Source organism: Sceloporus occidentalis, unplaced genomic scaffold (assembly GCF_023333645.1).
Source record: "Sceloporus occidentalis isolate IW3139 unplaced genomic scaffold, rSceOcc1.0.p SCAF_7, whole genome shotgun sequence".
In the NCBI taxonomy this organism is placed as follows: Eukaryota; Metazoa; Chordata; class Lepidosauria; order Squamata; family Phrynosomatidae; genus Sceloporus; species Sceloporus occidentalis.
Window position 1 is genome coordinate 9,479,234 of NW_028316987.1, and position 13,038 is coordinate 9,492,271.

Genomic DNA, 13,038 nt, shown 5'->3' on the forward strand with positions numbered 1-13,038 from the left:
CAACAAGAACCTCCTCATTTGGTATTGCAGACTTATCCACCATGAGCTATTGTTTACTCTTCACCATAATAAAAGTGTGCATTAAAATAGCCTGTTCTCTTTTGCCAACAGTGTTCCCTTGCTTCTCTTTAGTGTCATGTAGCTATGCTCCCTTTTAAAATAAGGGGCTGGAGCACAACATTTTCCCTAAAGGGCTATGTAAAAACATTAAGTCTAGCTAAAATTCAAAATCACTTGCTGAGATAGCAAATCCTTTGCTTTTTGATGGTTCAGTGTACACAAACTTTGTTGAGGATTCACCTGCATCCTCTGAAGATCACAGATGAAATAAGGAAAGGCTACACAGATCCTAGCATATTTTAAATAGGAAAAGCTGACTAATTAAGCACCTGGTGTCCTGAGACGACAGCCTATTAATTTCCCAGCAGCTTCTTGGATTCTTTGTTGACTGCAATCATTTTACTTTGATGACTGGCAATACTCTCAGCATTGACATGCTTTTGACCTTGGATTGGCTACAATTGACTATTCTGTGTTTTACTCCTTGCTGGCTTTATTTATCTGGATTACTGACTTGCTGTGACAATTTCTGGACTGAATGACAACTTCACTCTTGCTTCTTCTTTCATCTTCCATGATAACCTGGGACTGACTTGGACCTGATAGTTCTTGTCTCACAACCATCTGACTCCTGTGTCACTTGCTGATTAGAGTGTAGGACACCTAGTGACAGAAGAACCATCCAGTGGTTTTCACCCATGTACCTTCCACATTTTGTCTTCAGGTATTCCCCAACAGGCAGACTGGATGTGTTAGTCAACAAGTCAATGAATGCCTAGATCTGGACCCCAGCTGGGGCTAAGACTCTTCAAGTGTCACCAATACAGTTGTGGTCTTTTTCTATTCAATAAATTGCTGCTTGTATTTTTATTTGATAAACAGAGACCTCACCCACTTCTGATCACAATATACAGTCAGCCCTTGATATCCATGGAGATCTGTTCTGGACCTCCACGCGGATACCAAAATCTGTGGATGCTCAAGCCCATGTTGTCCCCAATGGCAGTGCATGCACACAGTCATGCTGCCATTAGGGACAGCCCCTATTGTCTCATGGCAGCACATGCACACAGCCATACTGCCATTGGGAACAATGGAACGTAATGGCGGTGCAGCTGCATGTATGCACTGCCGCTGGGGATAATGTGGGCTTGCCACCCACAGTTGCTTGAATCCATGGATGTCAAGTCTGTGATTATCAAGGGCCTACTGTACCCTACACCCTGATTACTGGAAGCCTAATAAATGTGTTTCTAATTCATAAAACATTCAGCATCAACAGCAAAAAAAAGTTACTTTTCTAGTTTATCTCTATCAAATTGAGGACAAGAGGCTTGCTTTGAGAATGAGAATTTTGGATTCTTAACACCATGTGATGTTATGGGTCCCAAGTTCTGAAACAAGAACCATGCAGAGACATAAATTCAAACACACATATTTCTAGATCCCATACCTTTGTGTTAGTAAGCCTCAGTTATGGGAGGGAGGGAGGCTTTGTAGGATCAGGGTCAGAAAGAGTAAGGAGGGTTCACCAGGCAGGCAGAATGGAAAGCACTGCGTTACGAAAAGGGGGGGGGGGCAGCGTTACAATATTTGTAACAGACATCATTATTAAAATCAAAAGGAATCAAAGCAGCATATTTTTGATGGTGGATGAAAAGTCATTTGTTGCAATAAACTATAATTATTTCCTCTCTGTCAATATTACAGGGTAATGTTGTTCTGTGATGTTCTCTTCTAGAGTTTTCAATAAGGGTCTAAACTGCTGATTCATACGATTTCATTGCTGGCGGTAGTTTTGGAAGAAAATTGCTGACACTCCTAAATTCCTTCTTTCTGTAACTGAGATTTCTGGAGGCAATTTTGCCTCAAAGAATACTTTTCATGGTGGAGCCAGACAGATGAGCCATCTCTATGGACCAAAGAATATGCTTAAAATAACAAACACACCGCAGAAGGTATAAAAATACAGTCCTGTGTAGATGCCAAAACCACCAGTCTATTATTCATATCATATTGCGTGTGCATTCCTGGCTTTTTCTTGGTGTTTGGTCTTACTTCTAAAGTTCTTTCTCTATGGATTCCAGCTCCAAACACACCTATACAATGGTGTACACCAAGGGAAGAAGCAGCAGTGGTAGCTGTGTCACTGGTAAGAGATGTGCCTTCCCTGGTGTGCATAGGGCTAAATGTGGAAGACCTGCAAGGAGCTACTGTGATGGAATGTGTTATGGAGATTTTCAGGATAGAGAAAGATGCCTCTATGGTGGCTTGGGTGGAGTTTCTTTAGGTGGTGGGTATCCATGTGCTCCTCCTTGTAGGTTTGGCTGTGGCAGCATCTCCTTTGAGCACCATGGTGATGGGCTTGGCATTAGCCATGAAAAACCTTTGTTCTCCTGTAATGGGAAGATGACCATGCAGAATCTCAATGCCCGCCTGGCCTCTTACCTGGACAAAGTGCGATTTCTGGAAGAGGAAAATGCTCAACTCGAATGCAAAATAAGAAAGCACTATGATCGGCAAGCGCCACTCGGTGAATCAAAGGATTACAGCAGTTACTGCCAACAAATGGAAGACCTTAAGAAACAGGTAGGAAAACTACATGGTAAAGCCGCATTAATAATGACACTAAATAGCATTTATTATTGCAGTAACGATGGAGGTATGTTATGAGATATATATATATATATATATATATATATATATATATATATATATGAGGATATGATAGTATATAAGCTATTTGTTTTATTTTTTGGAAAATTTGTAATAAATATTAAAATGAAAAAAAATAATGACACTAAATATGCTGTAGTGTAGGGATGGAAAGCATATTTATAATTATTCATACTCAGATTGAAAAATGGTTTTCCCCAGTGTTGGGTAAGTCAGCCAGGATTTAAAATAGACCTTCACAAATTTTGCACAGTTTTTCTCACTGTTTAATGTCCCAAAGTGTTATAGAAGAATGATGATTCTGTCGTGAAAAACACATGGGGGTTTTGTTCAAAATACCCTACCCTGTTTTCTGCAGAGAAAATGGGTATCCTATGTAGCAAATAGATTTTTTTTGTTTTAATAAAGTGTTTTTTTTTTCTTCTTCTATGAAATAATTCCTTTGCAAGACTTTGAAATGTTTGAATATGATGATAATACTGTAGAAGATTTTTTTTCTCCTGCAGTAGGGAGAAAATCACAATTTATTTTCACATGTGAGGATAAAATACTTGAAGATTATTTCGAGTGTGGGACACCATACTCGAAAAGTGAGTGTGGAGATCTTGGGATCTTTGTATGAAAAATTATTAGATCCTTGTCCCATCCTGACAATAAATTGAGAAGAGAAGAGAAGAGAAGAGATAGCACCTTTAAAAATGGATAGGGGACAGAGAATGGGAATGGGAGGATTCTGGAGGGGAAGACTGTAAATAAATGAACAAACAAGTGAATGGGACATTTTTCTCAAAGAGTGCTGGTTTTCTGCTGGGGCATTTGTCTCAAGCATCACTGCCTTTTCTGGTGAAGATGGTGCATCTACAGGGGTGTCCGCTTTCAGTAAACTTTTGGGAAGGTGGTGGTAGCATTAGAGCACAAAAAGTGTATATATGGAGGCATGAGACAGTTAGATTCACTAGCATTTACAGCAGTGGTTCTCAACCTTTGTCCAGATGTTTGGGATTTCAGTTCCTAGAATTACTGATCATTGGTTGTTGGAACTCTGGGAACTGTAGTCCAAACCATCTGGAAAACCAATCATTGGTTTAGAGAGTCATAGGACCAGAAAACACAAAGATGGGTAAGTCTTCTACAATTCTAAAGACTGGATATGATAATGAAAATAAAACAAATATTATTTTCTCCCCTGCAGCTTATTTCTGCTAAAGTGGACAACAGGAAACTTGGCCTGGACATCCATAATAACCAGTTGACTGCTGATGACTTCAAAATGAAGTGAGGCATTCCTGAGTTATATGCTGTGAGTGGGTGGGGGGAACTTTCTTTGGTTCCCATAAACATGTGGCATACCCTTCAACATTTCATCAATGATACAGGTGGTTAAGGAACATCAGAAGTAGGTCAAGATAGCAAATATTATCAGAGGAAGAAAAGACAAGATAGGAAAGGCTGCAGCAGTTTGTTTTGACTGACTCTTCATAATTTTGAAAAACTTTGTATATTTTTGCTACTCTTTTAGTTTTGTGGCCAAGAAGAGTCTTATACAATTCGTTCTGTTCATTTTCAAATTCTTCTGTTTTTACGTCTATTTTAAATCTCTCTTTTAATTGTGTGTATAGTAACCAATGAACCTGAGTATCTAACAGTGTTAAGTCTTCCATAGGTCTCAATTCAAATTTATTGTTCTCGGATTTGTAGATAATATCTTTGTAGGTTAGCCAAATGTTTAGCGATTTTCATGGAAATCGCCACTGAATTAATTTAGTGCAGACTACTTTTGCACTTTGAATTCAGTTTGCCACAAATGAATTAAGTTGAGGATGAAAGTGGAAAGTAGAATGAGAGAGAGAGAGAGAGAGAGAGCTGGGGTGTGTGTGTGTAATATATATATATATTATGGAGTGCTACTAGCCTTATTTGGTACCAGTACTTTCCCTCTTTTTTTCTCATTTTTGCTGCAGGTGTGAGACTGAGTTGATCTTTCGCCAGGATGTGGAAGCGGACATCAAAAGTTTACGTCAAGTCCTGGATCAGCTGATCCTTAGAAGGTCTGATCTTGAGACACAAATTGAGTCTCTTCAAGAAGAGCGATGTTGCCTCAAAAAGAGCCATGCAGAGGTGAGCTGTCAGCTGTCAGCCCCTGGACTACAAAATGAAGCGGCCTCCCAGTTTTTACTGAGGAGGGGGAATATTCCCTTCCCTCCGATTCAACTGTACTCCATTCCAAATTAATTAATTCTTCCTTTGCAGGAAGTAAAGCTACTGAAAAACAAGACAACTGGGAATTTTAATGTTGAAGTCAATTCTAACCCTGGCTCAGACCTTCAGAAGGTCTTGGATGATCTGAGAAGGCAGTATGAAGCCATTATTGAGAGAAACCGCAGAGATGCTGAGAAGTGGTATGAAAGTAAGGTAGGTTATATGTTGTATTCAGGCAGATAGTGCAGGAAAAAATTCTAAATCATTTGTGCATGTGTTATAGAGATAAGAAGTCGCCATTAAACTCACTAGGAGATCTTGGGCCAGGCAATAGTCTTATCTACTTCATAGGTAGGTTGTGAAAATAAAGTAGGGAAGAAGAGTCATACATGCCTCCTTGCATCTTTACACTAAAAGCAGGATAGTTGTCATGTGCCTCCAATTCATTTCTGACTTATGGCGAACCTTAATCGACCCTATCACACAGTTTTCCTGGCAAGATTTATTCAGAGGGGTTTGCCATTGCCTTCCTCTGAGGCTGAGAGATTGTGACTTGCCCAAGGCCACCCAGTGAGTTTGCATGGGCAAGCAGGTATTCGAACTCTGGTCTCCAGTGCCATAGTATAATAACGATAGCAACTACATTTCTATACTGCTTCAGACTGAACTAAACAGTCTCTAAGCTGTTTACAACATGGAAGCTAATTGCCCCCAACAAGCTGGGTACTCATTTTAGGAACCTCAGAAGGATACCAGGCTGAGTTGACCCTGGAGCCCCGTCTGGAATTGAACTCACAACCTTGTGGCTGTGAATGAGTGGCTGCAGTACAGGCATTTACCCACTGCACCACCAGGGCCCAAACCATTACATTTCACTGGTTCTCATGGCACTAATTTAATTGTTCTTGCTCTTGCTGTGTTTCTGAATTTCTCATTCCCATTTGGTTTCTGTACTGGAGTACAAAAACTTTCCTCCCACTGTACTGTGCATATTTATTTTCCAACTCTTTGCATTTCTACAGTCATGTTTCCAATATATGCCCCCCCCCCCCTCTCTCTCTCTCTCTCTCTCTCTCTCTCTATATATATATATATATATATATATATATGCATTTTAATTGTGTACATTATTATTTGCCCTTTTTTCTTTCTAAAATATACCAATGAGCATGACTATCATTTACAAATTTCTGTGGAAAGATTATTTCCACTCTGTTTGCAGTCTTGGGCATTGTGAAATGGATATTGCCATCTGATGTTGTAAATTCAACAAATTTCTTTCTCATCCTTAATAACTACTGAGGTGGTCACAGACACTGTCCAAAAAGAGAACAAGCATCACCCCTCCCCAAAAGAGGATGAAAGAGGACAGAGTTATACATAAAATTTGCATATCACTGTGGAAAAGCGGTATACAAATAAACTTATTATTATTATTATTATTATTATTATTATTATTATTATTATTTGCTAATCTATATATGCAGAAGAACATTTAGAAATAATTGCTGTCATTGAAACAGCCATAAACTACATCTCACCATCAGGCAAAGTCTATGATCAGGTGAACTGTAGCCCTTTCCTTGCTACTATTATATCTCCCTGCAAAGCTCAAACTCATCATAAATTTAACTCAGAAATTTCCCCAGTGAGATCTAAAAACAAAACATGATAGAATCCCTTCAAACTTTACATCGCATGCCTTTTCAGATGGAGGAAATAAACCAGCAGGCCATTAACAGAAGCAAAGATGCTGAAGATGACAACAACCAAGTCCTTGACCTGAAACGCCAGCTGCGAACTTTGGAAATCAATCTGCAGGCTCAACTTAGCCTGGTAAGCATGTATTTTTTCCAATTATTCAATTTAGGCTGCATCTACACTCAGAATTAATGCAGTTCGACACCACTTTAATTGTCATAGTTCAATGCTATGGAATTCTGGGATTTGTAGTTTGTGAGATATTTAACCTTCTCTGTCAGAGAGGTATGGTCTCACAACAAACTACAAATCCCAAGATTCCATAGGATTGAGTCGTGACAATCAAAGTGGTGTCAAACTGCATTACTTCTGCAGTGTGGTAGCAGCCTCAGTCCCAATAAATGTTACCTTCCTATCTTGTTGCTTGTTGTTGTGTGCCTTCAAGTCATTTCTGACTTATGACAACCCTAAGGCAAAACCATAACAGGGTTTTCTTGGCAAGATTTATTCAGAATGGGTTTGCCATTACCTTCCTTTGAGGCTGAGAGAGCGCGGCTTGCCCAAGGTCACCCAGTGGGTTTCTATGGCCAAGCTGGGATTTGAAACCTGGCCTCCCAGTCAAACCACTACACTATGCTGGTTCTCGCCTTTCTATGTGATCATTTATTTATTTAATTTATACTCCATTTCTCCCAATACAGAAACCAAATAGATATTTGCTGAGGCCATCTGACATGGTTCATCAGTCATGCTATGCACTTGCCACTTTCCACCCATGTGCCAAGTATATATACCCTCACTCTTTCTAGCTTCTCTATAGAATTTGATAGGTTTTAGCTTTGAAGTAGCTGTGAAGTTCCATATGGCTTTAAGATGAATAAAGGGCTTTTTAGCTTTCTTGAGTTTTCTATGTGTGAATTCCTATTGCCCAGGCCAAGTCTAATCCACATGGAGTTCCACTGGCTTTCAGGGAAAGTGGAATCAGTTGGAAGAAAAAGATGTAAGACTAAAGATATAAAATTTAATAGGGCAGCAGTGACAGTGGCAAATGTGATATGTGCAGGAAGGAAAACCAGACTTCTTTTGTAGTATTACATTTAATAGCTGCTAAATAACAGTATTGGGAATTGATATGCAGTGTCTTTTCCCATTAAAAAAATGCATGTGAATTATGAACCAGTGGGAAGGTATAGTTTACAATACAGTATTATCCTTCTATTTGATCTGGGCTTCCTACTTACCAGCCCCAGTCCTAGTACAAAAGGACCTATGCACATTCCATTCTTGTTATTTTTAACATACCTTCCCCACTTCTTAATATTTTCCCTTTGCATTTTTGAACCCTTCAGAGGGACACACTGCAAGATTCTTTGGCAGAGACTCAGCGTCATTATAATAACTACTTGGTTGAAATACAGAACCAGATCTCCTGTATAGAACAACAACTGGCAGAGCTGAGGGCAGAAACAGAGTGCCAGAATCGAGACTACAGAAAGCTCTTGGATGCCAAGTGTCTCCTGGAGCAGGAGATAAAAACATATCACTGTCTGTTAGAAGGAGAACAGCTTGATCCTGAGTAAGTAGACAGTGATCTTGGTGTTTCCTATAGTTCCTTATCAATGAGTAGCCCTATGCCTCCAAGGGGAAGAGTCTGTGGCAAGGTTTTATTTAGAACTGTGATGATTATTGGCAAATATTTAATTCACCAACATGTTACATTTTCAAATTCCAAATTAGTCCCATTGGAGTGCTTTATATCTGTTGACATTCATTTGATTTTGGCAACTATGAAATCTCAGAAGCTACTATTTGGCAGATATAAACTCCATATGTGTGTGTGTGTTGTGTGCCTTCAAGTTGTTTCTGACTTTTGGCAGCCCTATGGTGACCCTATCATGAGGTTTTCTTGGCATCAGAGGAGGTTTGCCATTGCCTTCCCCTGAGGCTGAGAGCATGTGACTTGCCCAAGGTCACTCAATGGGTTTCATGGCTGAGCAGGAATTCGAACCCTGGTCTCTAGACATTCAGACCCCTGCCATGCTGACTCAGGCAAAAGCAAACTTTTGCAGCCTCTCCAAACTTATGTGTTCTTCCACATTAATAACTTTTGCTAACTTGACTACACTCTGATGTTGAAAAAGTGGAATATAGCAGTATAATTGGGATACAACCTCCAGTCCTAGAGGGAGTCACACTCTCCTCAAAGGACTGTGTTCGCAGTCTGGGGGTGCTCCTAGATTTGTCACTTCACATGACAAATCAGGTGAATGCGACGGTCAGGAGTGCCTGTTATCAGCTCCGGCTGATACGCCAGCTGCGCCCTTTCCTGGAAGTCAGGGATCTTGAGACTGTAGTACATGCACTGCTAACCTCACACCTTGATTTTTGCAATGCACTCTACATGGGGCTACCCTCGTGCTTGGTCAGGAAACTTCAATTAGTTCAGAACATGGCAGCCAGATTGGTCTCTGGTACATCCAGAAGAGACCATATAACACCAATCTTAAGATCACTCCACTGGCTGCCCATCAGTTTTCGGGCCCAGTACAAGGTGTTGGTTTATCTTTAAAGCCCTAAATGGCTTGGGTCCAACCTATCTTCAGGAATGCTTTCTTCCATATAATCCTCCCTGCACACTTAGATCCTCAGGGAAAAATCTGTTACAGCCTTGTAAAACAAGGCTGTCCACGACCTCCCAGAGGACCTTTTCAGCTGTAGCTCCCAGCTTGTGGAATGGCCTGCTGCACGAGATCCATCACATTACCACACTAAATAGCTTTAAAAAAGCTATAAAGATGGATCTCTTCTGGCAGGCCTTTCCTGAATAGTTCTCCAGCCATCGGAAGGAAACTCTAACTGCTGAACCCTGACTTCACCACAGTTATTGTATTGTTTTTTAAGTATGTTTTATGTTTTTAATTCCATACTGTTTATTTGTATTTTAAGGGGTGGGTGGGTTGAGGGTTTGGATTGTATATTTTAACTTTGTAAGCCGCCCTGATTGCTTTTTGTAGAGAGGCGGGATATAAATAAATTTTATTATTATTATTATTATTATTATTATTATGTAATGTGACACCAAAAGTCTTTGTTTCTCCAGCTCTCCACCATCCTTCCAATGCTGACATTTCTTTTAAAAAACACTTTTCTGCTAGACAGAGAACAAACAGAACAAAGAGAGCAGTGGCTTTAAAGATTTTGCAAAAAGGAGCATCTTTGTCAGAGACTTTGAAGATGATCACATTACAAATAATGTGATTTATTCCTGGTGGGATACAGTCATGTTTCAGATTAATAGCTGGTATTATCACATTCAAATCACCACCACTGACACCAGGCAACTACAACCTTCATGCAGCTTGGGTCCCAGCCACATTCATCCAACTGCTTTTCAAAAATGAGAGCTTGCTGTTTTTGAAAAAAAACAGCTGGATAAGAGTGGCTGGGACCTGGGCTGCATGTGGGTTGCAGTCACCAAACAGAAATGGCAGTGATTTGAATGTGATAAAACCAGCTATTAATCCGAAACATGACTGTATCCCCTGGGGGATAAGTCATGTTATTTATAATGTGATAATCTCCTTTGTTAATTGAGGCATGCCTTACAGGCATGTGTCCAGCTCTTATTATTTGTAAATTGCTTTGTGAAGCTATTTCTTTTAAATGTGGGATATAAATGTACTGAAAAATTGAATGATGGGGTAAAATAGCATCAATGTGTTGTTTCAGCAGGGTTATCCTAAATCTTTCTTAAATCTCACTGATTAAATTTGCAGGCAAAAAGAAGAAGAAGAGGTTAAATCTCCCACACTCACATGATTGCATTTTCTCAATCTGATGCAAAAGGTAAGTGGGAATTTTTATGCTTCTGAGCATAAAAGGGAATATTACATCACTTCTGAAGGAAATACACTTTGCTTATAGTGCTGAAGAGGGAAAGGAAACCTTTCTTCAGGAAGCAGTAGCAGAAAATGAAATAAAAGGCGAACAGGTTCCTAAAACTGTGGGATGCTTGTAAGCTCAAGAGACTTCAGCTACCCGCACTGCCCTGGGAAATTCTTGTTTCACCCTTGCAGAATTACATCCCATTCTTCTTTTAATAATGTATCTAATATGTAAGCCCAGTCTGATTCACTCAATCTTGGGATTGCATTTTATTATTTTTAAAAGATATTACTTTATTTTTTGTATTCTAAAAATATTATTTAGATACCATATCTAAAACGGTCCTGCAAAGTAACATATCTGTTATTACTTTAATAAATACTTACTATTCTTCCTTTGGATGAATTCCTTAGGCATTGGGTCAGATCCTGTTTAAGTAGTTTCACAATGGGATTAATTTTATACATTGGTTTCATTGGGGTATCAGTGTAGCACAGTTGGTCTGTAATCCTGAAGTTCTCCTCTTTTCTTCATCTCTCTTCAGGGTTACAACAGATAGGTTTGGAAGGAAAACTGCTTCTTTTACATGCAGAGTGACTGCAACTCTGTCCTCGTAGCTGTATGGCCTGGAATCTACAAGCAAGAGTTTTCCTTTTAGCAACTCAACATTCTTGGTATTTGCCATTGGGCTGCCCCCAGGAATATCATCTTATTCTTTTCTTCTTCAAAGTGTATTGGGTTATCCTTGTCACATGTGTTACTCAACTGACACGATGGGGCAGTTCGTGGGTATTCTGCTGAAAAGGAGCTTTTAATAAAACAATGCTTCTGCCTGATGCAAACAAAACCTGTGGCTCTATCTCATGAACATACAGCTGGTTATTGGGAGTTATATTTTCAGAATCTGATGTGTTCAGCTAGATCTGACAAATTGGGTTACCTAAATGGCTCAAGATATCAGCCATTTTAGCTCTCGTGGAAGGGAGATAGAACTGGAATTGAAAACAAGACATTTCCCAAATTCCTTGCAGTCTGTGGCATTAGGGGAATTATGCCATTGGGGGAAGCATGCCTAGCAGCAATGCCATGTTTAACTAATATGCCTTCCAATATTTCACAGATGAAAACTGGGACATGTCTGGCTAACATCAGAGTGTGGGTCAAGCTAAGAGAGAATGAAGCAGTTTGCTTTTGCCTGACCCTACTGGGAATGGCAAGATTTCTGTCTCTTCCCCTTCTCTCCCCTGGGGTTAGTGCAAACTACTTTTGCAGCAACTCAGATTGCAGCAACAGAAGTAAGCTGAGGATGAAGAGGAAATGTGGGAGGAGGAGAGAGAATCCAGGACATTTTTAAAGCAGCTGAGAAAGTAGGACAACAGAGGATAAATCACAGTTCCCACTATGATTTAAAGTGAATTGCTGAATGGGTTATATGACCATTGTTCCTATTTGAAACCAGTTCTGATCCTACTGTGATCGGTTTCAATTGTGATGAAGTGAGCCAAATTCAAAACCCCGCTCTTTCCTGAAACTAGTTCTTTGGTGCTTCTTTTGAAAAGAATTGATTCTGAAGCATGTTCAACAAGTGGGAATGACAGTTCTGAATCTGCATCATTCAGGGGGGAAGGGACTAATGGCAGAGGGGTGTTTACCATCCCTCCTCAGCTTATAGGTAGATCCACCATCCCTCTGCCCCAAGTGCTGCCGTTGTGCTTGTGGTGTGATCTATGGGCAAAATAATAATAAAAATAAAAGTGACAGAAGATTTGATTAACTGATTTTGCAACTACTGGCAATCAGTGAGGCGAGTAGTTGCAAAACCAATGAATCAAATCTTCTATCAATTTTTTTTTAAAAAATTAATACAGCGCACCCTTGCCTTACACAGGGATCCTTTCCAGACCCCTCTGCATAAGGCAAATCATTGAAATAATGGGGCTTCTCTCCCGTTGCACGGCTTTCAGCCAGACATAATAAAAAGATCCATTTTCATAGTGGGAATGATGGACTATTTGGAATCGATTTACCAACACAGAGCAAAGACGAATCGTAAACCAGTTTTAATGTAAGTGGAATGTGCCCCAGGACTGTCCATGCCAAATGAGGACAGTGGGAGGGTCATTTCAAGCAGAGATTGGATGCATACAGTCTTTGCTAGATCACTGGAACAACAAGGAACCTGATAAGAAGATAGGTGCCCTGCTGCACCCTTTTCTCTGTTGAGAACCACATGCCTTTGCCTACAATTTGTTGGGTGGAGGGTGCATGCCAGCATTGGGGACTAATTTGCATGGTTGATGGTAGCAACCTGGAACAAAACAAAATGGGAATACCATCTCCTTTTCCTCTTTTTGTGGCACCCTGTTTCCTCTTTCTCTGTCCTCATTCCCTACTTTTATTTCTTTTCATCTACCTAGTGGGTTGCTTAGACAGCTCTCTCTCTCTCTCTCTCTCTCTCAACAAAGGAACACTTTTAAACATCATTGCTGAAAATTTTAACATATCAGGAGTAAACAG

At 39.9% G+C, this 13,038-nt stretch overlaps 1 protein-coding gene across 1 annotated transcript; it reads left to right on the top strand.

Moving 5' to 3' along the window:
* The first annotated feature begins 2,433 nt into the window (after window positions 1-2,433).
* On the top strand, window positions 2,434-11,153 carry LOC149309138 (keratin, type I cytoskeletal 15-like). Its single transcript, XM_089531173.1, has 8 exons — window positions 2,434-2,649; window positions 3,929-4,011; window positions 4,698-4,854; window positions 4,987-5,148; window positions 6,646-6,771; window positions 7,986-8,212; window positions 10,413-10,482; window positions 11,066-11,153. Exons 1-7 carry the CDS (start codon window positions 2,470-2,472, stop codon window positions 10,453-10,455), a joined length of 978 nt encoding a protein of 325 aa, XP_089387299.1. The 5' UTR covers window positions 2,434-2,469; the 3' UTR covers window positions 10,456-10,482; window positions 11,066-11,153.
* Window positions 11,154-13,038: the final 1,885 nt, after the last annotated feature.

Bases quoted from the DNA above. Each gene is read 5' to 3' on its own strand.
- LOC149309138 (XM_089531173.1), top strand. From the start codon at position 2,470: ATGACCATGCAGAATCTCAATGCCCGCCTGGCCTCTTACCTGGACAAA. The intron at 2,650-3,928 runs GTAGGAAAACTA...TCTCCCCTGCAG, and splicing joins TGGAAGACCTTAAGAAACAG to CTTATTTCTGCTAAAGTGGA. The intron at 8,213-10,412 runs GTAAGTAGACAG...TTAAATTTGCAG, and splicing joins GGAGAACAGCTTGATCCTGA to GCAAAAAGAAGAAGAAGAGG.